The sequence below is a fragment of the Artibeus jamaicensis genome, unplaced genomic scaffold (genome assembly GCF_021234435.1).
Source record: "Artibeus jamaicensis isolate MK-2021 breed Jamaican fruit bat unplaced genomic scaffold, CSHL_Jam_final contig_1803, whole genome shotgun sequence".
Classification (NCBI taxonomy): domain Eukaryota; kingdom Metazoa; phylum Chordata; class Mammalia; order Chiroptera; family Phyllostomidae; genus Artibeus; species Artibeus jamaicensis.
In genome coordinates this window covers 648421-674923 of record NW_026521356.1, presented here as the reverse complement: position 1 = coordinate 674923, position 26503 = coordinate 648421, and the positions used below count along the sequence as shown (strand labels likewise).

Here is a 26503-nt window from a genome sequence, read left to right as displayed (position 1 = left end):
GAAGTCAGTGAGCTTGCCAGTGTAGATTTGGAAGGGCAGGGACAGAGAGGAGACAACCTGTGTACAGGTGCACCCCAGGTACAGGAGAATGCCCTCCCTACAGTGCCCTCTGCTGGTGAGTGGCTTTCCCCCACCAAAGGCTATTGAAATGGCAGAATGTAAAAGGAGGGAGACTTAACCAAAGCCTCTTAAACTATAATGTGCACAGGAACCACCTAGGCATCTTGTTAAAATGTGGGTTCTGGCCCCATAGTTAGGGGGTGGGGCCTGAGCTTCTGCATCTCTAAAAAGGTCCCAGGTGCTGCCAGTGGGCAAAGGCCAGGGAGCTTAGTGTCCAGTTCCAGCCCATCCCTGCGCAGAGATGACAGAGAGGCACTGAGAGGGCGTGTCTGCTCCCACCCAGTGTTCTTTCCACTGCCCATACTTTGAGCTGACACTGAGGAAGAGCTGAACTTCAGGCCATTTGCCAGCCCTAGTCCTTCTTTAGAAACAAACTCTGTCTAGGAAAGATACTGCTACTGGAATGAAAGCTCCCGATAAAAAAAGGATTATTTTTTAGCTGTTTGCTGCTGTATCTTTAGCTCTGGTACAGCCTGGTTCAGAGCAGATGTTCCACAAAGACTTGTTGAATGAATGCATGGACCAGCTAAGAGAAAAGACGCATTTTGAATTCAGACTGCCGACACTGAACCCAGGTGACCCACCTGTCAGCTAGGTAATCTTAGGTGAGTAACTCAACCTGTCTGAGCTTCATTTCCCTTGTCTGTCAAATGCAGATAATATCTACCTTGTAAGAGATAATCATCGTCATTATTCAGCTAATAAATATAAAGCACTCACTGCAAAATGGTACACAGTAAGTGGTTATCTCCATGGTCTGGCCTCCTGCAGTGAAGAAGCCACAGTGAACTCTCCCATCCCCCAGTTCTATCTCCTTTAAAACATAAAGAACTAAGGAACTGCCACAGCTTTCATCTCAGTTAATGATTCTCTAGCCTCTTGCACCTAACTGCAACCCCTCCCTCTTGCTGCCTTCTCCTGATTAGAGGCAGGAGGGTGGGATAAACATCTCCCAGGGCCCACAAAGTGGAGAGGTGGGCAAAGGAATGGTGGAGAGCAGCCAGCCTGGAAGGGGATCTCATGTGTAAAGTACAAGCAACGGAGAGTACTCAGAACTTTGATGGGGACCAAGGCGGGAGAGGTTAGTCTGTCCTGGGGGAAATTCTGTCTGAGTCACACAGAAGGCTGTGTTTTCCTCTGGGTCATAAAGTTCTAGGGGTTTGTGGAAGATGTCGAGCTTGAGTTCCAAGCCAGAAAAGGCCATGCCGACCAGCAAGCTATAACCAGGGGCCATGTCCACGGATTAATTATGAACTCAGTTTTAAAGCTGGTGCTTGGGGATAATCCCAGTTACAGGAAAGGTCTACAGAAATCTGAGGGTCCCTCACCACCCTGTAGACACACAAAGCTAACTCACAGGATGCAGAGACCAAAGCTGTAAGTGGCCCTGTAACCTGGGGCTGAGCTGTCTCAGGACATCCAAGTCTCACAATGCCAAAGTCTCAATCATTCATCAAGGGGCTCCTCCAGTGGTCACAACCAGCAGACCAGGGACCCTGGTCTGAGATAGCCCCTCAGGGCCGTGCAAGCAACAACCTGGGCTCTCAAGTTGATACCACCCTTGTCACTGGAGAAGGGCAGGCCAGCTAGGAGCCCCACTCCACCCTTTTCTCCTCCCCCACCCTCCTCTGCCTTTCATACATCATATGTCCTCAGGCACCCAGACTGGGAGGTGTGCTGTCTGAGGTAAGGGGAGCACAGGCCTGGGAATAAGGAGGCACTGGGAATGGTGGAGAACAGGAGAAAAGAGGATGGGGGTGGGAGGGTGAGGCGGGCCTCCAACACTGGACAGAATAATAGAAAACAGAGACAGAGAGACAGGAAGGCAGAAGACAAACCAATAAACAATGAAGCGCAGAAAAAAATCGATAGAAGGATGGACAGGCAGGCAGACGGGTCAGCACGGTCCCTGGAACTGCCAAGACATGGTCAGCGGCCCTTGACAGGCAAGTATGCAGTAGGCAGTCAGTTACTTCAGAACCCTGAGAATAACTACCTTTTTTTTCTTTCCAATCCTGTTGATCATGAGGAGGAGGCTGACCTATTATGTGCAAATGGGAAGAATAATATGGGTTGGGGGCCTTGGCTGGAGGAGGGGCTATGCATTGACCTGCATGGGCATGGCATACACAGCAACATGCAAGTGAGCATGCAGCTTCTTAATCAAAGATCTGGAGTTTGTTTCCTTGATAAATCAGGCCATGAGAAATCTGGGCATGCATGTTTGTGGCACCTAACCTCTGAAAGTAAATAGGCATAAGAAGAACTTCCCACAGTCCCTGAGGGTTAGATGAGACCTACAGCTTCAGAGAAAAGAACCCACAGTGTCACTCAGCCGAGTTTGAATTCAGGCAGGAGGTCCAGCGGGCTGGGTCCCTGGGGTTTGCCAGTCTGGTGCAGTAAGATAAGCCCTGGGCAGATGGGCTGGCCCACTGTTGGCAAGAAAAGACCCTTAGGGATCTCAGGCCTCCACCTTTTGAACATGGTCCTTCCAGGTCAGTGATGTCACCTTATTGAGTTCAGCCTAAGACACTGATCCTGTTGAGTGCCTGCCAGGTGCCACCTGCTGTGGAAGGTAAAAAAGATGGATGGTCATAAATGGATCTGAGCTGCAGGGTTCATATCTTTGTTGAGGGAGAGGACCTTTACCTCAGAAGCAGTTATCAATACCAGACAGTATCCTCTGAGTGCCAAATGAGAGGTGTGAGAAAAATAAGTCCATAGAAACCAGAAAAGAAGCAAGGAGCGGACAGGGTGCTCAGACCAGGGCGTAGTGTCAGGTAGCAGGAGACAGACAAGGAGACACAGGAAAGGATGAAGGGGAAGGCTCGCCATGAGCATGTTCTCTGCTCTCCACCCAGTTTTTGCCTCCTTGAGGAGAATGTGGCCTCAAGGGGTCAGCTTTGTGGCCCTGCCCCAGCTGGGGCCCATCCTGGTCGGACTCCTTGCCCCGCATAAGTTGTCTGGTTGGTGTGACAGCCTGAGGAAGCTGCCCTGGTGCCCATCCTACAAAGCCTTGTTGCTTGTGTGGACAGCCATCTACTCTGTCATGGGGTGAGCACTTGTCCCCATGCCATGGCCTTGGTTACTCACTGGAGTGGGAACGAGTCCCCCACACCTGAGCTACTGCTGCATACTGACCTCCAAAAGGGTGGCACCCCATCTTGCCCTGTATGGTGGGTTCCTTCTGTGTCTGCCTAGGCTTCCAGCCAGTCCTCTCCAAGTTCCCCCACCCTTCCCCCTCTTCACCATGCCCAAATGCTCCCACCATCTCCTCTCAGCCCTCAAATGCTGCTAGACACATTTGCCCTCATTTCAGCCCACAAGGGTTCTCTCTTTGTAACCAGGAGTCCTTATGCCAGAGTGCCTCCTCCATTTGCCACGGAACATCCTCCTCCTGAGCATTTCTGCCACTATCTCTTCACAGCTATGCCTCCTACCTGGTGTGGAAGGACATGGGAGGGGGCTTCGGACGGCCCCTGGCCCTTCCTCTCGGCCTCTACGCTGTGCAGCTCGCTATCAGCTGGACTGCCCTGATTCTCTTTTTTGCAGCCCATACCCCTGGTCTGGTAAGGTACAGTGCTCAGCAGTGGAGGTAATGTTGGAGCTGGTGAGACCACCAGGCCCCAGAAGCATAGCACAGCAGCTCAATCAGGGGCGGTCAGGTGTCAGGTGGGCAGACTCCTTCCAAACTCTAGTGGAGTGCACAGAGTCCCAGGAACTTGGCTCATGGGGGCCAGGGTGCTGCAGAAAGGTCGGGGGTCTGGTTCCCAGGCCAGCCTGCCTGACTGCCCTGCCCCTGGACCAGGCCCTGCTGCACCTGCTGCTGCTCTACGGGCTGGTCGTGAGCATGGCGCTGATCTGGCACCCCATCAACAAGCTGGCCGCCTTTCTGCTGCTGCCCTACCTGGCCTGGCTCACCGTCACCACCTCCATCGCCTACCGCCTGTGGAGGGACAGCCTTTGTCCAGAGCACCAGCCGCAGCCCACAGGAGAGAAGAGCGGCTCAGCCACCAGGGCTCAGTAAAAGGAGGAGGAAGGCCAGGGAAGGGTGGAAGAGACTGCAGGCAGGCTGTGAGGCTCTGGGGGGAGGAGGAAGGGGCCAGGGATTGATGAGTCATGAAGGTGACTTCACCCCAATGTGGCCACTGCCCTGGGTCCCCTGGTGCCACTCTTCATTAGAATTTAGAGAAATGGGGAAGAGGAAGAAAAATTATTTTACACTAATGCAAGTTAATAAATTCTGTATTGATAAATATTAATTCATAATATCAATTAATAAAACCCTAAGAATAATTTTGAGGGTGTGATATGAAGGATACATATGAATTTGAGTGTATGATGTCCAGGGCCGCAGAGAAGGGGTGGAAGAAGTGTGTGTGCATGTGTGTAAGCATGTGTGAGTGTGGGTATGTGAGTGTGTGTGATGTGTGTGAGCATGCATGTGTGTAGATGTGCATGTGTGTGGATGTGAGTGTGTGAGTATACACGTGTGAGTGTGTGCGTTTAAGTGTGCATGTGTGTACACGAGGAGAAATGTATGGACACATGAATGAGGAGGGTCATGTATCATCTCCACTCCACTCACATATCCTCTCAAACCTGCCCCCAATTAATATTATATTAATTATATTAATGACCATATTTAACATATAATGTGGTTATAAGATATACATTATATGACATACTAAGGCTGTATGTAATTATTGCAAGTAATATTATAGATCATTGTTTTGTTTTCATATACTTATACTGTTAAATTTTTACATCAGTTAATAACTATTATAATGGAGAAAAATGTTGTGAATAAGGGCGATGTAAGGTTTGGTGCTGATAAGTGAATTCAGTAGGAGCTTCTTGTCCAGCCTTCTCTCTTGCTTCTCTCTTTGTAAACCTGCTCCTTGGCATCTTCATTTCAGTCTTTCCTGCCTCTTATTTTCATCTCCTCTTGTTTCGAAGCCCTAATGTTACCTACCCAAAGACTTCAACCAGCTGGAAGGCCCACACACCGTGCCCTGGGAGCTTTTAAAAATCCTGACCAGGCCCTGGCCAGGTGGCTTAGTTCATTGAAGCATCATCATGTACCCAAAAAAGTTGTGGGTTTGGTCCCTGCATAGGGCGCATACAAGAGGCAACTAATGATGTCTGTCTGTTTCTCTCTCTCTCTCACTCTATCTCTCTGAAAACAATAAATATACCCTCAGGTGATGATTAAGATATATATAAAATAAAATAAAATAAAAATAAAATACTGCCCAGGCTCTCCAAGGGCGGGCCCCCCTGAGAACCACTGCTGAGGATGACTCGGAGCCTTTGGAGAGCTTATTAAAAATGTATATTTCTCAGACCCCATCCAAGACCTAGGAGTGAGAACTCTGGGGATGGGCTCCAGGCATCTTTAGATTTAACAAGCTCCCAGCATTTTAGTCAGCCACTCACTGAACTTTGAGAGCTCCAGGCAGGGAGGGTCTCTCGGAGCCCTTATTTCTTTGACACCTGTTTCTGTAACCTAAGTTCTGGGGTTGGACCCAACTATGTCTTCTCAGGTGGGGCCAAGGACCTCACAGAGGGAGGTCATCATCTCATATAGTCAGAAGGATATCATCATCTGGAGAGTCTAGCTCTTTCTGGAGCTTGCCAGGGAAGAACAGCTGGAAAGAATCTGCACCCACCGCACTCCCACACTTGGGGCATGCTCTGCCCAGCAGGCAGGTTGGTCACCTGCACTCCTAGGGCACACACGCACTGTCTCTCCCACCTTGGTATCTTCAGCCCCCGTGTGGCACGTGGCACAGGGCACAGAGCAGGTTTTCACACATCTTTGCTGATTCCTTTAGTGATTGGTTAGTTGGTTGGTTGGTTGGTTGGTTGGTTGGTTGGTCGGTTGGTTAATTGATTAAATGAAGACCTTGTCCCATTAAAAGAAAATGCTGACCTGCACCCCACTCTGGGCCTATTTAAAAAAGCCTCTCTTTGGGGAAGGGAAAGGCATTAATAGTTTTTGAAACCTCTCAGTGGTCCTAAAGTGCAGCCGGATTGAGAACAGCTGCCACAGGAAGTTGCCTCTCAAAGTGTGGCTCAGTGACCTCCTGGGACCCTTGTTGAGACCTGGACTTCAGACCCAGAGAATCAGACCATCTGAGGTAATAAGGCCCCTGGGGTGCAGTGGTTTGCAGTTCTGGCCCTGGAGACAGAAAAATCCGGGCTTGGAGTTCATACTGTCATTTATTAACTAGTAACCTGGTGCAACTTACTTCACTGTCTGTGCTTTATTCTCCTCATCTGTAAAATGGGGACCTATAAAATTGTTGGGAAAATAAATGAGATAATGAATAAAAAGATGTCTGGCACAGAGAAAGTGCATAACAAATGTTAACTCTTCTAGGAGGGGAACCCAGGAGGCCACCCATTTATAAAGCACACATGGTTCTGATTCACGCAACACTTGGAGACCCACCCTGCTTCAAGACTCTGCAGTACTTCCAAACTTCTATGAGCCAGTAGAATGAGTGAGCTGCCCTCAGATCTGGGGACTAGCCTGGCCAGTGCCAAACACACAACATCACTGGCTCTTTATCTTACATGTTCACCTCAGTTAGCTTTAGTTGAATTTACAACTCCATTTATACATGTAATCTATAAATATTGATTGAGGGTGGTTTGGGAGCCACACTGCCTGGGTTCTTATCCTGGCTCCACTATTGCTGTGTGACCTTAGACAAGTGAACATGCTACAGATATTTGTCATTATTGTTATCATCATCTCATATAGGCATCATAAATATGTGCTGCCAATTTTATTCCTGTTACCAACTAAGTCTAGAAGTAAAACTGACCCTCCAAGAAGATGCACCATTGCCTATCATGACTTCGACCTCTCCAGGGTGAGCTCATGTCACAAAGCCAGGGTGCTGGAGGCCTCCAATTTCAGAAAGTTGGCCCTAGAAGGAAGCTTGATTTGGGCCGTGTCCCAAGCCCTGGAATAGCATGACTACCTGACATGGCTTGAGCCAAACTAAAGGACTTCCTGACTTTGTGCAGAATCATTTGGAAAGGGCAGGATTCCAACCCCAAACTCTCAACATCTGACCCCAAAGTCATTCTTAAAATCCTCCTCTGCACAAGTAACTTGTTTCCTGGGTGGGAGGCTTTAATCTCCCAGCCTCCCAGCCTGCCTGGGCCTCCTCTCCTACCCCACCTCCCAGCCCTGAACCTGGCCTGGAGCACACACTGTCCTCAGCCCCTCCTCTCTTGTTACCTCGAGTTGTGCCTAAATAGAGTCAGAGCTGCCTCCTGTCTTTGCCAAATGTGTCCCAGGACTCCACAATCCAAATCATGCGTGTGTGCTTCTTTGTCCTTGGGCAGTGTTTTCCATTTGCCCCTGAGTGGGCACATGTGTCTGAAAATGATTTACTGGATGGGGAGGGGAGAGACAGCTCTTCTCCCACCATGCAGCTGTCCCGCCCGATGTCTGGAGAGGTGGGGAGCAGCCCTGGAGGCGGTATGTCTCATTCTATTGTATTCTAGTTTCTCCTTTCCTTCCCTGAACCCTGCATTCTTCATCCCTTTGCCAATGTCTGCAGGATAGAGATGCCCAGCGGCAAGGTGAGGAGAGCAAACTGATGGGGATACCTCCAGTGGACAAAGGCTGGTGGGGCCGAGAGTGGGGCAGAATGCAGGAAGGGTTTTCTCTGTGCATCTCTGTTCCCGCCTCCCTGCAGGCCGGTTGAGTGATGCTGTGGTGGAAGGTAAGCTCCCCGCCCCACCTTGTGTTGTCAGGCCCGGCCAGGGCTCCAAAGTCTATCTTCCTCTGTGGTGACCACCATCCATTGTATCACCTAGGCTTCCCCTGCACACTGAGCCCAATTTCAGTCTTCCCAGAGGTCCCCTTTCTTGTAGCTCCAAAAAGCAAGCACAAGGCTTTTTTAAGGGTTTATTGCTGATCCTCCATAGCGTCTCACAGTTACCCATCCAAACAAAGCCTATCTTTGGATGGGGACCTTTGTGGTTTGGGTGCCCTCTTTCATCTTCAGGTAGAGTCCGCAGAGACTCCTGCCCCCTTCCTGGCTCACAAGGACCCTTCACACATTTAGGGCTCTCTCCTAACGTACAAGCAAGGCGCAACCTCTCTGTCATACTAGGGGCTCTGTCCTGTTTATTCAGCCTCATTTGTCCCTCTAGTTGTCTATATCTCCGAGGTCCCCAGCACACCCTGGAAATTATCTGCTCGGGAGTACCAGAAAAACCCTTCTCCTCGCCACCTGCACCTACCCCTACACATTTCTAAGGGTGGAAATTTTCTGAGTCAGAAGTTGATTGTTAAGTTTCTCACTCTCTCCGAGCAGATACTTGGACTCTGCAAACACCCCTTCAAAGAGGAACACTATTAGTCACCATAATGTATATGATTCTTATCAGGTTACTTTCTTCAAAGACACCGCGAAGGGAGCTGGGCAGTTCTGGGAGCTGCCACCAGAATGGAATCAAGGTAACCAGGACTAAAGTCCCAGGAGTCACCATTTGTTTCAGAGTAATGTATTCTGCATGGCAAGCCAAGCACCGTGTCCTGTGTAAGAGGACAATGAAAATTCTGACCTCCAATGTAATTCTAGTGTTTTCTCTGAGCCCAACCTCAGACTCTGGGAGACCCTTGGCCCCTCCTCCTACCCAGCCAAAGCTCTGGACACTCCCATGTTTATGTCAACAGAGCGGTTGCTGGAAGCGGCAGGCTCCTGTCCGCCAGGGGGTGTCCAGCGTGTTGTTTGTGTACCTCGTCTCAGTAGTGACCAAGCAATTGGCATTCTCGAGCTGGGTTTCTGGGGCAACGTGCTGTTGGGGTCCCAGCTGTTCCTGCACATAAAGCGCCCACTCCATCAGCATGCTCCCAAGGTGTCTCATTTCACAGGGTGAGAATTTAAACCTTCCCTTGGTGAGGATACTATTTTCCACCAGCACCCTCCTGGCCTCTCTACTGCCTTCCCCATGAGGGCAGCTCGGCATCCAGCCGAGACCCAAGAAATAGCTGTGCCTGGCCCTGTTCCCTCCTCCTCCACCCGCTCCAAGCACCTCCAAATGTTTCCTGAAGTGACTATGGGAAATGGGACAGGGAGAGGCAGGTCGTGGCTTCTTCTTGGCCCATCCAAGCTCCTTCCAGCCACTGCCACCTGGACAGAAGGGGCTAGGGCCCACAGGGACAGATTGGGAGAATTCCCTTTTTGGTTTCCATCCCCACTCACCAGCTGTCTGGTGTCTCTATGCCTATACTCTCTACACATACCCACTCCCTCAAATACCAATTGCTTCCAGAGCCCAATCTGCTTGCAAGAACTCCTTCTCTCCAAGTCGCCTTCTTGCCCCTCTTCCCTCAGAGCTTGGCCTCCCTGAGTCCTGGTAACAGTAGGCACTAAATGGTGAGGGGGTTAGCATGACTATGGAAGCACAAAGCTCTTACTAGCTACTTGACCTTGGGCAAGTCTCTTAACCTCTCTGGTCTCAATATCCTCACACACACACACACACACACACACACAACACAAACACACACACAAATGAGGATAATACTACTACCTACCCCAACATCCTTGTGAGGATGAAATGAGTTAATCTGTGTGACCCGCTTAGACCAGTGTCAGGTTCTCAGTCATGGCTGTGCTAGTGACAGCTCTCACTGTGACTGAATTTCAGACAGGATAACACGGTGGCAAAAGCATGGAACTTGGAGGTTGACTGGGTTCAAATCCCAGCATCCCACTGACTCTTTGTAAGTGCTTAAACTAGATAACTTATTCCCCAGATTCCTCCCTTGCAGGAAGGTGATATTGATAGAAACTTACTCAGAAGTGCTACCGTAGTGGGGGTGAGGGGAAGAGGGGTTGGGAATGCCTGCCCTCAAAAGAGTCTGGTGGCAGCTGCAGGAGGAGGAGTCCAGTCCAGCTCCTGGCATCTGATCCCCCAGATTAGCTGCTGCATTCTGGAGCCAGCAAGGGAAACTGGTCTTACTTGGAAAGAAGAGACAAGGACCAGCCAGGAATTCAGGCCCCCAGGAGGTGCCATAAATAGCCAGAGCTGTCAGAGGGCCTCCAGAGATGGGGGAGGGGGACTGGAAAGGAGCAGCAGAGAAAGGAAGCTGTCAGTCATCAGTCCTGGGGAAGGTCTAGGGCACTCACTCAAGTGTCAAAGGAAAAACTATACACAAGTACGGTGGGAGTGAGAGGTCACCTCTTCAGAGAGCACCAGCCGGAGGCCACCTCCGCACCACCTCCCAGCACCACTCAGTCAGCACATTCTCACCGTACTGTTCATCTCCTCCCTGCAGGTTTCCTGGAGCCAGCCCTGCTTCCTCGTCTCCACCCCTCTGACTATGCTGGGACAGAAAGCAATAGCTCAGCCTGCGTCACAGGTGCAAATACTGAGGCCCAGAGATGCTAGCTGATGGGACCAAAACCACACAGTGAATCAAGGGCTGAGATGGAGATATAAACATGGAATTTTCTTCTTTTCTCCCAGTCCAGAGTTACACATCACAGCCAAGGGAAGAAGTCTTTCCCACGGGAACAGCAAACTGAAAGGACCCCTCTCCACCACCCAGACATTTTACTCTTCCTCTCTTGAACTGAGCACATCACTGTAGCTGTGACATTGATAATGGTACACAGATAATTCATCAGAGCTAGCTGGGTGCAGCTCTGGAAATAAGAACTCAGGCTCAGAAGACCTGGACTTACCTCCTTGTGGAATCTTGCACAAGTCCCGTCCTTAACTTGCAAAACGAGGCCCATAATACGCACCGGTGTGAGACAGGTGTGAGAACTAAATGACATAATGCACGTGGACTGCTTGATGGTGCTGCAAATGTCATGAAGACTGGGAGCTCCTGGTGAGGCAGTGTCTTCCTCATCTCCGTATTCTTGGTATTTACTACAGTCTCTGGCACTATAGTAAATATGGATCCAGTAAAAGAATGAAACCAACTTTTGCATTTAAATGCTGGGTGTTTGTGTGCTTATAATAATAACATGTGCTTGCTGTTTATCAGCTAACGCTGCCTTTTCTTTGTGGACACAGGCTCTCCTACCACTATTGTGGGCTTTGTGCCCCTGGAAATATACCTGGAAAAAATCTCTGGATAAGGATGTTTTTAGTAATAAACCCCGTAGGTAAGAATGTTTCTAGTAATAAACCCCCAAAGACCATGTAGTTTTTGTCTATACTGGGCCAAATTCAGAGTGTGAGGGGCACCAGTAGTAATGATGCTTGGACGACAGGTATAAACTATGACCATTTCAGGCAAACAAAAATACCTGGGCATCTTTGGGCACCAGGCTGCTTAGAATTCTCTGGAGAAGAGAGCCCAGATCCTCCAAACCACCCTGACTCTCACTCTCTAGCCAGGCCACTGAAAGGTCCCCTACCTTCTTATCTCCCCCAGCCAATCCCATTAGGAGCTCTGTTCAGCCCAGTCTCCCACTGTTCTTCCATTCCTGTTTTCAACCTCTGGGTGACTCTGACCCCACCCTCTGTAGCCCCGAGAGCGTTCCAGTGTGTTTGCACTGTCCCAAACATGAAAACCCGTGCCCCTTCTAAGGACCTCTCATGTGAACTGCAAAAACCATCCATCCATCATCCAACTGTGTGCCAGCTCAGGGATTTCTCTAGGGACTCCATCCGTCATTAGTTTCAATAGGCTTCTAAGTAGTGTCTCTGCTTCTGCTCTTTCTCACCTTTGGTCTATTCTCAACCAAGCAGCCTGAGCAATTCTGTAAAAACTTAAGTCAGATTGTGTGTCTCATCTGTTCAGAGACAGTGGCTTTCCATCTCACTCAGAGAAAAAGAGCCCATAAGGCTCCAGCCTATTTAGCCCTTATTTATCTCTCTGGCCTCATCTCTGAGGACTCTGCAGACACATAGGTGCCCTTGCTTGCTCCCACCTCAGTGCCTTTGCATCTGCTCTTTTCCTACTTGAAACAGTTTTCCCTTAGATATCCATATTTTTTTTCCTTCACCTCCTTCAGATCTTTTCTCAATTGTCTCCTATTCAAAGTCCTTTCCTGGCTCGCCTACAAAAATTGAACACCCCTCCCTCATCACTCTGTCCCCTTTCCCTACCTTTTTCCTTAGCACTTAGCTCCACCAAATAGATCATATTTGGTGATGTGATCTTGTCCTATTTATTGTCCAACCCCTTCATTCTCTGTAAGAGCAGATTTTCATTTGTTTTTGTTCTTTGCTATATCCCTGGTATCTGAAGCAGCACCTGGCACACAGTAGATGCTCAATAAATATTTGTCAAATGAATTTAAAAACTAAGAAGAAACATAGCTTTGTGGTTGAATGTTTGGCCTCTGGAGTAAAAAGCTGGGTTTTAATAAAATACATAGGAGAAACTATAGGTACTAAACTTATCAACCTTGGTCTTAGACAGGGTTTTATGAATTTGACTCCAAAGGCATGGGAAGTAAAAGCAAAAATAAATGAATGAGACTGCATTGAACTAAAAAGCTTCTGCATAGCAGAAGAAACTTTCAACCAAAAGGCAACCAACTAAATGGGAAAAGATATTTGCAAATAATGCCTCTAATAAAGAGCTAACATCCAAACTATAGAAATAACTCATACAACTCAACAACAAAAATGAACCCAACCAATCCAATAAAAAAAAATGGGCCGAGGACCTGGCCAGACACTTTTCCCAAGAAGACATACAAATATATGCAAAGATGCTCAACTGCACTAGCTATCAGGGAAATGCAAGTCAAAACCACAATGAAATACCACCTGACACCTTTTAGAATGGCTGTTATCAATAAGAAAAGAATAAGTGTTGCAAAGATGTAGAGAAAAGGGAACCCCCATACACTACTAGTGGAAATGTAAATTGATACAGCCACTAGTGAAAACAGCATGGAGATTCCTAAAAAAAATAAGAATAGAGCTACCATATAAGCAGCAATTCCTTTTCTGGGGACCTGCCCGAAACATTTGAAAACATTTGTTTGTAAGGATATATGTGCCCCTATGTTCACTGCAGAATTATTCACAGTGTTGCCAAGACATGGCAACAACCTCAGTGTCCTCCAGCGGATGGTCAAATGCAAAAGCTGTGGAACATGGACGCCGTGGAATACTACTCAGCCACAGAAAGGATGAGGTACTGTCATTTTCGACAGCACGGCTGGATCTTAAGGCTGCTAAGTGAAATAAGTCAGATGGAAAAGGACCAGAATCATATGATTCACTCAGAGATGGGATATAAAACAGAAAGAAACAAAAGAAAACAAACAAGCAAAAACAACAACAACAAACACCCTCATAGGCACAGACAACAGGTGGTTACCAGAGGGTAGGGGAGGGGAAGGTTGAAGAGGGTAAATAAATACATGGCAGCAGGAGATGAGGCTTTGGGCAGTGAGCACACAATGCAATATACAGGGTGGGGCAAAAGTAGGTTTCCAGTTGTCAATACGTGAAACAGATTTTATTCTTGTGTTATTATTTTAATTATTGCATTATTTTCCTATGACAAGTGTAGACCTACTTTGCCCCACCCTGTACAGGTAATATATTATAGAATTATACACTTGAAATTTAAATAATCATATTAACCAATATCACCCCAATAAATTCAATAATAAAAAAAATAAAGCCTGTGTTTTAACCCTGAATCTGCCACTCATGGGCTTATGACTTTAAGCAAGGCCCTTACCCTTCTATGTATCTTAGTTTCCTCATGTATAACTTGGGGATAAGATACATTGCCTCCCAGGGCCACTGAGAGCATTAAATCCAATTTCACCTATAAACCACTAAAACTCTAAATTTAGTAAATGGCAGGCAGCATTGTTACTACTGGAGGCTCCCAAATTTGTCATCTCATTATGCGTCCATAACAGGCAAATTTGCATCTAATCCTTTTGCGTAGAGGTTCACAGTTTCTGTCCACATTGGCAGTCCTTATCCCACCCTGAGCCCAACTTTTCTCAAGCACACTGGCCTGGGTGTCTGCAACCTTAGTACAAGCCTCACCCTGCTTAAACCTCCGAGAGCGCTTTCCTCCTAAATCTCAGGGTGCCTGCCCTGAGGCCCCTTCCACAACATCCCCCCCCCTCCAACAAAGAGCTGGGGAAATTGGGTGGGAAACAAAGGGAAGGATATAAGGTGAGGGAAGAGGAGTAAGAGAATATAAATATGTGTGGGGAGGGAGAGCAGGTCAAGCCATCCCCACCTGCCAGCTTCCTGTCTTTGCCTACTGATAAATAGGGGATACTCATGGCCAGATTTTCCATTCCCCCATCCTGGCACCCGCTGTCACTCAATTAAAAAAGAGGGAGGGAGGGAGAGGGCCTGGGGGAGGGGCGGGAGGCCTTTGCTTATAAAGCCTGTGGTGAAGGGTAAGCACACTCAACCTGGCCTGCCCAGTCCTCTGCCTGCCATCCCCCAGCAGATTTAGCTGCTGACAGCTGCTTGGGACTTTGCTGCCAAGCCCTGGCCCAGACTGCTGCCTCTTCTCTCTTTCAGTGACTCCCCGGCCACAGCCCCTCCATGGCTCAGAAAAAAGAGGATGTCCCCAGCCACAGCCCCTCCATGGCTCAGAAAAAAGAGGACGCTGAGGCTTCTGCGCCTGCCTCCCAGAATGGCGAGGATCTGGAGAACCTGGATGACCCAGAGAAGCTGAAAGAGCTGATTGAACTGCCACCCTTTGAAATCGTCACAGGGTGAGAACCAGTGTGGCTTGGGGTCATCCTCCCTAGAAGAGCACAGGCTGGGGACAGGCTGGGGGAATTTAGGATGGTAATAGCAGGAGTCAGGGTCAAACTGTTAGCATGCACAGGGTGCACAGTGGGGGGCTTCTAGGGACACAGCAATCTTGCTTGGCTTCTTGGGGTGATACCACAGACCCTCTAATTAGGGGAGGCAGGAGTAGCTCCTTGGAGGCAATGAAACCACCTCTGAGGCCTCTGGGTCTTGGGACATCACCTGCCTCTTTGGGTAGAGATTCTTTAGCCCCAGGGAACCTGGTAAGTACATAGGATGACACTGACACATTTAACTATGGCCCCAGAGGACCTCCTCTCTCCACTTCTCTCTCTGCTGCTGAGCGGGCTTCTCCTCTATCTGCATGTCTCTCACCCCTTCTTTTAGAGCCTCTCAGAAGAAGATCCTGAGGCAGGGAAGACAGACTCATTCTTTTCTAAGCCTGAGTGAGGAGCAGTTTTGTCCTTGTTCAATCTTTTCTGAGTGTCCCCAGGGACTGTCTGCATCCACCCCCGGGGGAACAGGGAAGTCACAGCACACGTAACAGGCCAGGGCAGGAGCTTCTGGAGAGAGGAGATGTTCGAACCCCTGCAGCCACAGCCCAGGGGAACCAGAACCCAGAGCAAAGGGTCTCAAGGCCACAACGAGGGGGCTGCATACAGGGTCCCTCTGTCTGGTCCACACCATGCAGTCTCCAGGAATAACACCGAGTGGTCTTTCTCCTCCTCCTCCCTCTGTGTCCCTTCCAGAGAAGACCCTGCTAAGATCCTAAGCAAAAAGAACAAAAAAGGGGCCACATTTCCTCCTGAGCCCCAAGATTTCCTTCCTGGGAGCCAGCAGTGCCCACAGACAGAGTAGGGGCCGCGCTGAAAATTTCAGAAAGAATGGAGGTGTACTGGCTTCCAGAGGCAGGAGGAGCCCCGGGGGGCAATTTGGACCTGCTGTCTTAAGCTTGGCAAGTGGCTTTCCAGTCCAGGCCTCCTTATTCTCATTTGTAACATGAGCAGTTTACATTAGCCAATTCCTAAGATCCCTTCCAGCTCAGATATTTTCTGATATCTAAGAGAACCTGAGGGAAAATGCTTCCGAATTCTGGAGGCAAGAGTTCAGGATAAAGCCTCCGAACTTGTATTCTCCCATGTCCAACCAACTAATGTCGCCCTCAATTTAGGATGAAAAAACTATAGGCACAAATTAACAAAAACAGGGGGAGAGCCCGGGGCCCCCAGACCTGAGAGTCCTTGATTCCAGGAGCTCTCTGTGGAAGGAAATCCTGTTTCTAACACCTGAGCACACTGGTCCATGCTGCCCTGTTCACGGACACGCACACGCATGCCCACTCTGTACAGTGGTGTGATCTTCTCAGCACAAGGACACAGTAGGTCTATATCAGAATTAGACTGTTGAGTTGAATAGGCCTTGGAGTGTGGTGGATACCAAAGGGTTACATCTGTTCGGGTCTTTGTAATCATGGCATACTTTCACATGCCCGAGCTCACTCAGCCCTCAGCACACTGCTGGGGGAGGGAGACACAGTATTGCCACCCTCGGATGGGGAAATCGAGAGTCAGGGAGATTGTGAGACTTGTCCGAGACCTCAGAACCCATAAATGGCAGGTCTTCTGACTCCGGCCAAGTACCCTTTCCACTATCCTCTTCTTCATTCTGGTTCCCAGGTTTACCAGACAGAGCTCCATCTGTCTCTGTCTGCAAGGGTAGTGTGGTTCAGAGGCTTTCCCTGACCCAAGGTTCAGAAAAGAGGCACGAGGGCAGGGGGAGGGGGCAGCTTTCTGGGTGCTCTGAGAGCAGATCAGGAGGGAGGTGGGGCCCTGAGTGTTTCCTGGCCACAAGTAACAGCCGGTAGATCTGCCTCCTGGGCCCCTTGGGGTAAACAGATGGCTTAAAATAGCTCAGAGGTGCGGCTGTGTCTGTGCAGAGACAGGATGAGGAGACGGCTTTCCTCTCCTTCACTGTCCAGATGCCCTGGAGTCAAAGGAGTCTCAAGCAGGTCTCCTGGCCTAGACTTCATAGGAAATGGTCTGTCCATACTGCTCCTTAAACTTGGGCCACAAACTAGCAGGAAAGCAGGTGGCTTTTCAGCAGTCTGAAGGGAGGGAAGAGTTCCAGGTAGGAATAAAGGGAGACATATATCCTGCTTGTCATGATTCACGTTTGAATAGGCACTCAGGACAGAGGCAGACCTAAGAACATTAACAAACAACACGGTGGACAGTGTTAAAGAAGGGTCTCACGCTGCAGTTGGTGTGCCCGAGCCAGGTCACGTTGGCAGAGTCCATTGTGCATCTCTCTTCCCTGCTCTCATTCTTGGAGTCTCCATAATGAGAGTGTTTACAGAAGTCAGCAAAGTTAGAAATCAGTGTGGGTTTTTTTTCTCTTTCTTTCAACTTGCTGGGTGCTAAACTAGCACCCCACTGAGAGGACCCTCTGAAAATGAGGAAGAGTAGAGAAGGGATGAGTTTCGGTAGTACCTAAGAGGGTGCTCTGAGGGATAAGATTTGAGACCCCTTTGGGGTCTCAAAGGACACCACCCATCAATACTAGGTTTAATTTCTTGAGTGTCAACAGCTGTTCAAACTCTGAGGGGCTGGATTACTCAACCCATATTTCAGATAAGGAAACAGAATCTTGGAAGGGTGAATAATTTGTCCAAAGCTAGTGGATGGAGCGGAGCATGAACCCCCAGGACTGTCTGACTCCATATCATCACACTGTGGCTAAAACAACATAAGGAGGAGTATTTTATAGTCAACCAATATTTACTGAATAGGAATCATTTCTTTACCGCCCATTTCCTCTAGTATTCCTCCTAGTATTTAACTTCCACAAGGATAGGAATTTTGCCTTTTAATTCCTTTGTCCCTATTACCAAGAATAGTACCTAGCTCCTAAGAGGTACTCAATAAATATATGTGAATAAAAGAATGAACTAATGATGAGCACCTATTGTGTGTTCAGCTCTCTGTCAGGTGTTGGGATAGGGAATTCATCACAGGGAGGACTTCACGAGGAAATTCAGGATGTAGGAAATTGTGTGTGTGTCTCTCTCTCTATATATACACACATATACATATATATGCACATATATATGTTCTGTGTGAGTGTGCATGTGTGTATACATACACACACAGATTTACTCACATCCCTTCCCCTCCACCAAGCAGATCATCATCCCAGTTTTTTCTAGATATTTGGAGTCTCAATTTCCTGCCTACAGAATTGCAATGTCCAGTAACCTAGGTCTAAGCAGATGAAGTGTGAGTGGTCTTGCTTGCATAAAGTATGAGGAAGTGGTGCTTAAAGTGGTGTTGTCTGAGACTGGGAGTAGGAATAATGCTATTGGTTTCGGTGCCTGAAGAAGTGACTGAGCCCAGGCAGAAAAACCTGTCATCCTCATCTCTGTCCTGTCCACCACTCCAGCATCCACACACACACCTCCCACTTTGGCGGTAAAATGTCTGCTGAGGTAGAGAGTGTAAATGAATGCGGTCCTTGTGCATATCATGCCATGCTACTAGAAAAAATGTGATTATTTAAGAAGTGTCACTATTTCCCTCCTTCTACCAGTGGGCATAATAGCATTGACTTCTTTTGTGATTCTGTAATATCACCAAAGAAGACCATGTTGGCTTAGCTCCCTGGGGAATTCTCAGGCCTCTACCAATGCTGTTCCCCTGCTTTCCCTGAAGGGCCTAGCTGTTTCAGTATGTAGGAATTCCCAAAGAACCTCTTTCCATCTTTATGCTCCTTCCAGAAGACCAAAAAGGAGAAGCCAGGCAAACTCAGTCCCTGAGGAAGCCCAATAGAGATGAGAGCCAAGACCTTCCCTGACTTTCCTTTGCCCCTTTGAAAGCACTGCCCTTCCTGAGGCAACTCTTTTGTCTTACTTTGCTGTCTCTGCTGGGGGATGGGGTAGACCATGTGGCTGCTGGCAAGAGGGGCTGGAAAACAGCATTTATAGAGGTGAAATTTTTTCCTCTCCCTTGGGTTTCACATCTCTCTGGGTCCTCCCAGAGGAGAGGAGGAGGAGGGAAATCATCAGAACTTAAGAGGGGCAGAGAAAAGCAGCAGCCTCAGACCATCCAGCCAACTTGCAATTGCACACTGGACCAAATTCATACTCTATGGGGCTGTACTTGGCCAAGTGGGAGCAATAGTTTTGGTGGTCCCAGAAGGAAACCTGAAGGACCACAGACAGCCGTTGCTGAAGCCCCCAAGCCAATTGCACACTATCGTGAATGTAGCACTAGGTCCTCAAACAACCACATTTCTTTCAATGACATTTCATTATAATTCTGATGAGATGCCATAGGAATTTAAGTTTTGTTTATATCAATTAGCCTATGGTAAAATTGGTTTCCTTATACATTGTATTGTTTAAAGCCACGGGACTTATCGAAAACATTAGTGAAGACTTTTGAGAATCCATCATAAAAGTGACTCTGGGTTAGACTTGGGGTGAGGTGGGATGGTCTGGCAGGTCTTGAAAGCAAAAAAAAGGGTTTGGGCAAGAAAGATAAGCTCTGTACTTCCTGGGAAGGAAAAAAAAAAACTCCAGGGAAATAAGGGATCATTTAGCAACCAGGAAAGTTCAGGAGTGGTCTGAGGTGGGGAGATTGGGGGAAGGGGAGATCAATTAGAGAGAGCTAATCTCAGCAGGGATTGAAAGAGAAGAGGGAAATCGTCAAGCATCCATTCTCCCAAAATGTTAAGTAAATAATAAACACATCCAAGCAGAGAGAGGGGGCTTAGAGAGCTAAGTATAGTACCTGATGGAATCCCTGGGGCTGGATCCTCAAACACATCCATCTCTGCAGTGGAAACTTAACTTGTCAGCAAGGGACATGGGAACTTGGGTAGAGAATTGGTGATGGGGGAAGGGAACACTGCAGGGAAATAGCTCTAGTTTACTCAGCTCTTTGGCACCTGCTGGTTACTACTAAGAAGCCAAGGCCCTGGGATACCAGGGACTCCCCTGCAACCCAGGGAGTTAGGTGACCTCTTTGACCTTTTCAGGGAAACAGACAGTAGGGAGAGAAGAAACAGCGAAGTTAATGGCTGCCATGGGGTATCTTCTGGGCAGCCACAAAGATTACATTTTTATTTTTATTTTTACAAGAGCTTATTTGAGCTAAAAGGATGACATATGCTGAGGAGCAAGATCTCAAATGCTCCCCGGAGATTACATTGTTAAAAAAGAGAACATTCGGCCTGTCCAGCTGGTACTCATCCCTTGCTCTCCTTCCAGCATTTTCTTTCCTTTTTAATCCTTATCAGAGGATATGGTGGAGCTGTTTGTTTGTTAATTCATTTTAGAAAGAAAGAAAGGGAAAGAGAGAAAGAAAAACATCAACATGAGAGAGAAACATCAGTTGGTTACCTCCCTTATGTGCTCCCAGCAGGGATTGAATCCACAACCTAGGCGTGTGGCCTGACCGGGAATCAACCTGCAACCTCTTGGTGTACAGGACAATGCTCCAACCAGCTGAGCCACCTGGCCAGGCCTCCTTCCAGCATTTTCCATCTCTCCTGTTAAAGCCTCCCTATTCTCCTTGGCCTTCAAACCTGCACATATCCTCCTACTTTAGAAAAACACATGCATATACATAAAGATAAAAAATGATCTTTAACTCTGATGCCCTCTCTAGTCCCTCTGCTCTTCCCTCCCCTTCTTACTACTGAACTTTTTAAAAAAAAAAAAATACTGGCCTTTTTCTTCTGCTTTCATTTTCTCATCATGCATCTTCTCCTGGAAGGCGCTGGACATATTCATCACCAAGTCTGGTTTCCTCAGACACCAACTGGGCTGTCTTCATTTCAGGCTTTCCCCAGCTTCACTGCCTGCCCAAAGCACTACAGTCCTCTTCCACGGATATGACTTTTATTACATGTTTTTTTTCCACTCAATAACCTGTAGTGATTCTCCATTGCCTCCTGAATCAAAGCTAAACTTTCAAGAGCCTTCATATATCCTTCACTCTACCTATTCATTTTTAGAAGTTTTCTATTGTTTTCAGCCATCTTATTTATATCATCTCTGTCCGGTTAGAATCCAGCTAGATTATAAGCATCTGGAGAGCAGAGGCCAAATCGTCCATGACTCTGAAATGATTCAATACTACATGCAAGCTCCATCACATTGAGATACCTTTAGGTAGTGTGGCCTCAAAGATAAAAAAATTCTTGGACACTTATGTGACCACCCTTCTTCCACATAAGGGAAACAATAGGCTTGAGCAACACCACTAGGAGAGCATGGCACTGCAAACTGTAGGCTATTCCAGGCCAAAGATGCAGCACAAATGAGTGACAAGGAGAAGAATGAAAGCATGAAATGTTCTATGAAATCTTTGTTTTGATCTGCCGTGAGAAATTTTACGTTTGCTACTTTGTAAAATTACTGTTTAAACACTGCTTTTCAAACCTGATCACAGATTAGAATCATCTGGAGAGCAACGCCCATGCCTGGGTCCCCACTAGATGTCCTGATTTAATTGGTTTCATGTGGGGCCCAGGCAATGTTTGTAGGGTCTTCTAGGTGATTCTAACGTAGAGCCAGGTTAAAGAGTCATTGATTTAGAAATGTAGGTGTGTGTTGTGCACTGGGAGCAATGGTGGAGTGCTTGGACACCCCTCCTGGTGGGGTGACCAGAATGCACGCCTCACCCCAAATTCTCTTTCCTACAAATAAACCCTTTGGGATCTTTTATGCCCTTCTGTCACTGATGTTGAGATCTTGGATAGCTACCTACTCCAGGCTGGCCCTAGAAACAACTCATCGTTGTCCCTTTGTCTCCTTGACACGCAGGGAGCGGCTGCCTGTCAACTACTTCAAGTTCCAGTTTCGGAATGTGGAGTACAGTTCTGGCCGGAACAAGACCTTTCTCTGCTATGTGATTGAAGTGCAAGACAAGGGAGGCCAAGTGCAGGCATCCCGGGGATACCTAGAGGACGAGCACGCCACTGCCCATGCAGAGGAGGCCTTCTTCAACACCGTTGTGCCAGCTTTCGACCCGGCCCTGCGATACAACATCACCTGGTATGTGTCCTCCAGCCCCTGCGCAGCTTGTGCTGACCGCATCATCAAAACCCTTAACAAGACCAAGAACCTGCGCCTGCTCATTCTGGTGGGGCGCCTCTTCATGTGGGAGGAGCCCGAAATCCAGGCTGCTCTGAAGAAGCTGAAGGAAGCTGGCTGCAAACTGCGCATCATGAAGCCCCAGGACTTCGAGTACATCTGGCAGAATTTTGTAGAGCAGGAAGAAGGTGAATCCAAGGCCTTTGAGCCCTGGGAGGACATTCAAGAGAACTTCCTGTACTACGAGGAAAAGTTGGCTGACATTCTGAAGTAGGCGATTGGGCACAGCCTCACGTGAGTCATGGCACCATTACTCCATTAATTGGGTAGTTTGAGGCCAGGTGGAACCAGTGGTGTTGGATTTTTCCTGGGGAAGGATTTCATTTTTCTGCTTTGGGCTGACTGTAAAAACATTTTAGAAGATCCTGTCTCCTTTTATTTCCTTGAAATTCCTCTCCCTAAATCCTTTAATACCTACTTTCATATCAAACTAACTTTCCCCATAACATGCAATACTTAAGGTTAACAGGAATCTAAAAGCCTTGATTCAATGGAACTTTCTGTAGTGAAAGATGTAGATGGTCTGAGTGCTGCTATTGAGCAACAGCCTCGAATATATTCCAATCCCCTACACACACACCCATGTCCATGTTTCCAGAATCACTAATTCCAGACACTTTGGTGATGCCTTGCTCCCACCCCTAATTGCGACCCTACCATTCCATTCTTCCTCTAAATCAGGTGTTTCATTCCTGGGGGTGGGCTTTTTTTATTTTTTTCACTTTTGATACCTTTGAAACTCTTCAGCTTTTTTTGGCCAGAGAAGGTTTCGTGTTTTCAAATAAATTATTCCTTTTTGAGGGAGACCAATAATTGCTGTGTGAATGTATAGTATAAAAACATTTTTCTTATGTTGAGAAGACCTCAGAACTCATAGAACATTGCTGAGTGTGGGGATGGGGATAATACAGCAACACGTTCTTCTATGCAGGAATGTTTAAAGAGTTAAAAAGATGTTTGTAAACTAGGGAACGGCTCAAAAGTAGCCTCCTGCAGATATCAAGATGGGATAGGAGAACTGGAAGTAAAAAATTAGCTATTTAAGCAAATAATTAGGGCACAATTAAGGCCAATTTGGCCTCTTGCTGAGGGTAAATTAGATTCTTACAGAAACAGGCCAATCACCCTCAGGAAAGAGGGTAAAGAATCTTTTACTACCTTTTTTTGAGTTTGGTCTAATCTACTTTGCTCCCCCAACAATGCTATGACGAAGTCCCTTCACTAGGCCTGAGTTGCTGTTCAAAGTCCTCCAGTAACAGATACAGGGTCTTCACCACCTTAATTCTGGAAAAACATATTACTAAAACACAAAAGTAGCATGCTTCTGTGAAGATTCAATTTATGTTTGGTGTCTCTCACTATTATTCTTAAGAAATGTCACTTCATAAACATGTTTTGAAAATATCAATGTTCTGGAGATTGATGTTGGCAGGTGTTTGCTATTAGACGTGCACTCGGGGGAGCCTGATAATTCTCTAGCTGAGCATTTGCCGGTCCATGAAGGCAGGATTCTCAGCCATGTCTTACAAATAGCAGGACCCACGCATTGACTTCAGTGAGACTATGGTCAGGTAATGTCTCGTGGTACTCTGCTCCTATAAAATAAAACGCCACTCTGAGTGGTGGTGAGTGGTAATAAAAATAGATTTCTCAAGGTGACCTCTAAAGATTCAAAATTAGCTTTTAAATTCCTTGAAGATTTTATTAGTGTCGGTACTATCACTGTAATTATAAGCTCTACATAGATTCTACAGAGTGATGACTGGTAGCTTAATTGTTACCCTAGTGTACTTGCTTCTTAAACATCTTTCAGAGTCATGGGCCACTTCTCCTAGCTGCCTAACTAGCAAGTCCTCAGGGATTTGGGTTGTTTTCGCTTTTCCCCCCATTAAATCAAATTAGATAGCTAAATCTGCTATAAAAATAAACATTTCGAGGAGAATTAAAAGAGCTTTTAATTTTGGATAATTGAGGGTTGTACCTTATGCTAATCTAAAAAGAAATAAAACAGATAAATTGGTTTGATAGAAAAGTCCATTTCTAAGTCAAATTATTCTTAATGAAATATCATTGGACATGTTCCACATTATAAACCTCTTTCCATTCATGTGCATAACTGTATTTTCTGGACCCATTATTAAAATACTTCCTGCACTCTATCTGAGTTGTTCATGTTACCAAAGGAAAAGGTTAAAATGTACCAAGTTTAAAAAAAAAAAAACTGGCATGAAAAAGAGATGTTATCTAAAAGCCCAAAAGAACAACTCTGTTTAATTAAAATACTCCCAAGAAATGGGCATTTGTTAAAGAAAGATTTCCTAATTCTTACTCCATCTCTTTAAAAACACAACAGATGAGGATTTAACCATGTATTCAACTCCAACAGTCAACGCAGATCTGTTCTGGGGCTTTCTCTGGGTGAACCATACCAAAACAGAAATGGAACAAATCCAACTCTGGGTAAACCAGTAGTCACGGACTATGGAAAAATTTAGGAACTTCTTGGAGAGGGCACACAGAAACCCTAATTCAATAAGAGAACTCTTCATTATTTGGAGTCAGCAGGGCTCTCAGTAACGTTTTCTGTTTTCTCATTAAGGCTTGCCTGCTGCCAGAAGACAGCAGTGACAGGTATGGCCACCTGGGACGTCTGACTTCCTAATACCACTTGGAGCTGGACACCATTCGACACCAACCAATCCTCCTGCCCAAGACCCTATGAGGATTCAAAATACACTTCTCATGCTGTAAATCATCTTAGCTGTGCATCTTTCTCTAAGGCTGCTCTCAGGGGAAAAAAAGTGAGTTGCAAGGAGAAACAGCAACCAAATATGGGCACCAGGTATCATGGGGCTGAGGATTCTAACCATTAGGCAAAATGGGCTGCCTAAGGCAGAACCTCAGACCCAAGATCTGTGCAGATCTTTGAAATATGTCCAGAAATTCACTTGTGTTTTTTCTAAAGAAAAATAAGCAGCAACAATAAAAGAAATGGTGTGGTTTTTCTGTGACCAGGATTTTTAAGGAACTTGGACATTTAGAAGTTAACTATGGACAGTGATCAAGTCCCAAGAATAGTGTTTCCCAAGCTATGAACCAAGCCATATATAACGGAGGGAGATTTAAACCAGGACTTGTCTAGGCAACACAGGATACTCTCTCATGCAGACTTCTCATCCTGGTCTTGACCTCCGTAAAACATTTCCTTCTGAGATTCCTTGAGTGCCTTTTGCCTTCTCTAAAGACAAAGTATATGATAGAGGGTAAAACAAAAGGCGTGGAAAATCTGTATATAAAATATCCATGTCCCAACAGCCAATTAATAAGCAATTAGCCTCTTGATTAACCAGAGGGGAGAAGCAGGAGCATTTCAATGCTCAGATACACAATTTAAGGGTAGGCTACACATGGTACTTGATGGCAGGCTAATGTAAAAGTCTTATTTCTTAAAAGGTTTCAGTCTTATAGAAGTAAAATTTCACATGTGAATTTCTGAGTGTTTGCCAAACTCTAACTAGGTTTCCAGGAATCACATGTTTATTCTGATTATCAAGGCAATGCCTTTCCCCAGGCTTTGAGTGTGATAAGTCATCGGAATTTGACCCCAAGACTCTCTGCAAATGACAAAGCATGTTATCACATCCCTGTTGAATTCCAGAATTCCACTTAGACCCAGTCCTCCACAACACTAAGCTTTGGTTCATACTCCATATAAAAATTCACCCTAATCCCTTTCAGTGTAGTAGCCTTCCATACCAATGTTTTACATAGTTAGTAAAAATACTTTAATTCTAAGTTTCCTCTCATCATTCACTCTCGTTTTCAGTTTTATGTATTCAGACATTCTTTTCCCCTTCAATTTTATTAATAATGCACAGAAGCAAAGCTTCAAGAAAAGCTTTAATCCGAAAGTTTAAAAATGAATTTGCTCCTGCACTACCCCAGCCCAGTAACATGAAGAACCTGTCTGTTCCACACAGAGGCACAAAACACATGAAATACTTTTTTAAACTGCTGCCTCATATCAGGCTGCAATGTGATAAGAACATAAGTCTAAAGTACAAAGGTTATATTTAACCACTGCTCTCCTAGTGTTTCAACAAGCCTATTCTAAAATCTAGTTCTTTCACACTTGGGAAAGCAAGTCCTATGAAGGCCCAGAATTCACTCAAGGGAGAAAAATCAGTATTAGGTCTGGCTGTTTTAACTTGTAACACTGAAGTAAGGGGGTTAGGGGTGGGGGAGAAAAAGACCACTACTTTTCCCAATACCTTTGCTACTGAACCACTGGATAAATCCATGAACCTGTTTCTCTCACTGCAAAAACACAAGCAAAGTGTTGCTCTCTTAGCTGGTTACACTTCAGTATACCCCCAGAGCTTAAAAACACAAAGAAACCTACTCATCTTCCCTAATCCCCCAACTATCAAAATAAAATTGGGGGGGGGGGGGGTGGGTCTTTTTTTTTTTTTTAAA

General features: G+C 46.6%; 2 protein-coding genes across 4 annotated transcripts; both read left to right on the top strand.

Annotated features, from left to right (window-relative positions):
• Positions 1 to 1770: 1770 nt before the first annotated feature.
• On the top strand, positions 1771 to 11031 carry TSPO2 (translocator protein 2). Of its 3 annotated transcripts, XR_008392663.1 has the most exons (6): positions 1841 to 2066; positions 2982 to 3174; positions 3548 to 3689; positions 7704 to 7868; positions 8539 to 8608; positions 10436 to 11031. XR_008392663.1 is itself a non-coding variant. In XM_037153763.2 (4 exons), exons 2-4 carry the CDS (start codon positions 3002 to 3004, stop codon positions 4145 to 4147), a joined length of 534 nt encoding a protein of 177 aa, XP_037009658.1. In that variant the 5' UTR covers positions 1771 to 1806; positions 2982 to 3001; the 3' UTR covers positions 4148 to 4405. The 3 variants fall into 3 exon arrangements, 2 of the variants coding, with proteins under 2 accessions (XP_037009658.1, XP_037009633.2); XM_037153763.2 differs by lacking the exons at positions 1841 to 2066; positions 7704 to 7868; positions 8539 to 8608; positions 10436 to 11031 and adding exons at positions 1771 to 1806; positions 3929 to 4405; XM_037153738.2 differs by lacking the exons at positions 7704 to 7868; positions 8539 to 8608; positions 10436 to 11031 and adding an exon at positions 3929 to 4405.
• A 3486-nt stretch (positions 11032 to 14517) lies between these two features.
• APOBEC2 (apolipoprotein B mRNA editing enzyme catalytic subunit 2) lies at positions 14518 to 25038 on the top strand. Its single transcript, XM_037155343.2, has 3 exons — positions 14518 to 14831; positions 21698 to 22261; positions 24627 to 25038. Exons 1-2 carry the CDS (start codon positions 14659 to 14661, stop codon positions 22239 to 22241), a joined length of 717 nt encoding a protein of 238 aa, XP_037011238.1. The 5' UTR covers positions 14518 to 14658; the 3' UTR covers positions 22242 to 22261; positions 24627 to 25038.
• Positions 25039 to 26503: the final 1465 nt, after the last annotated feature.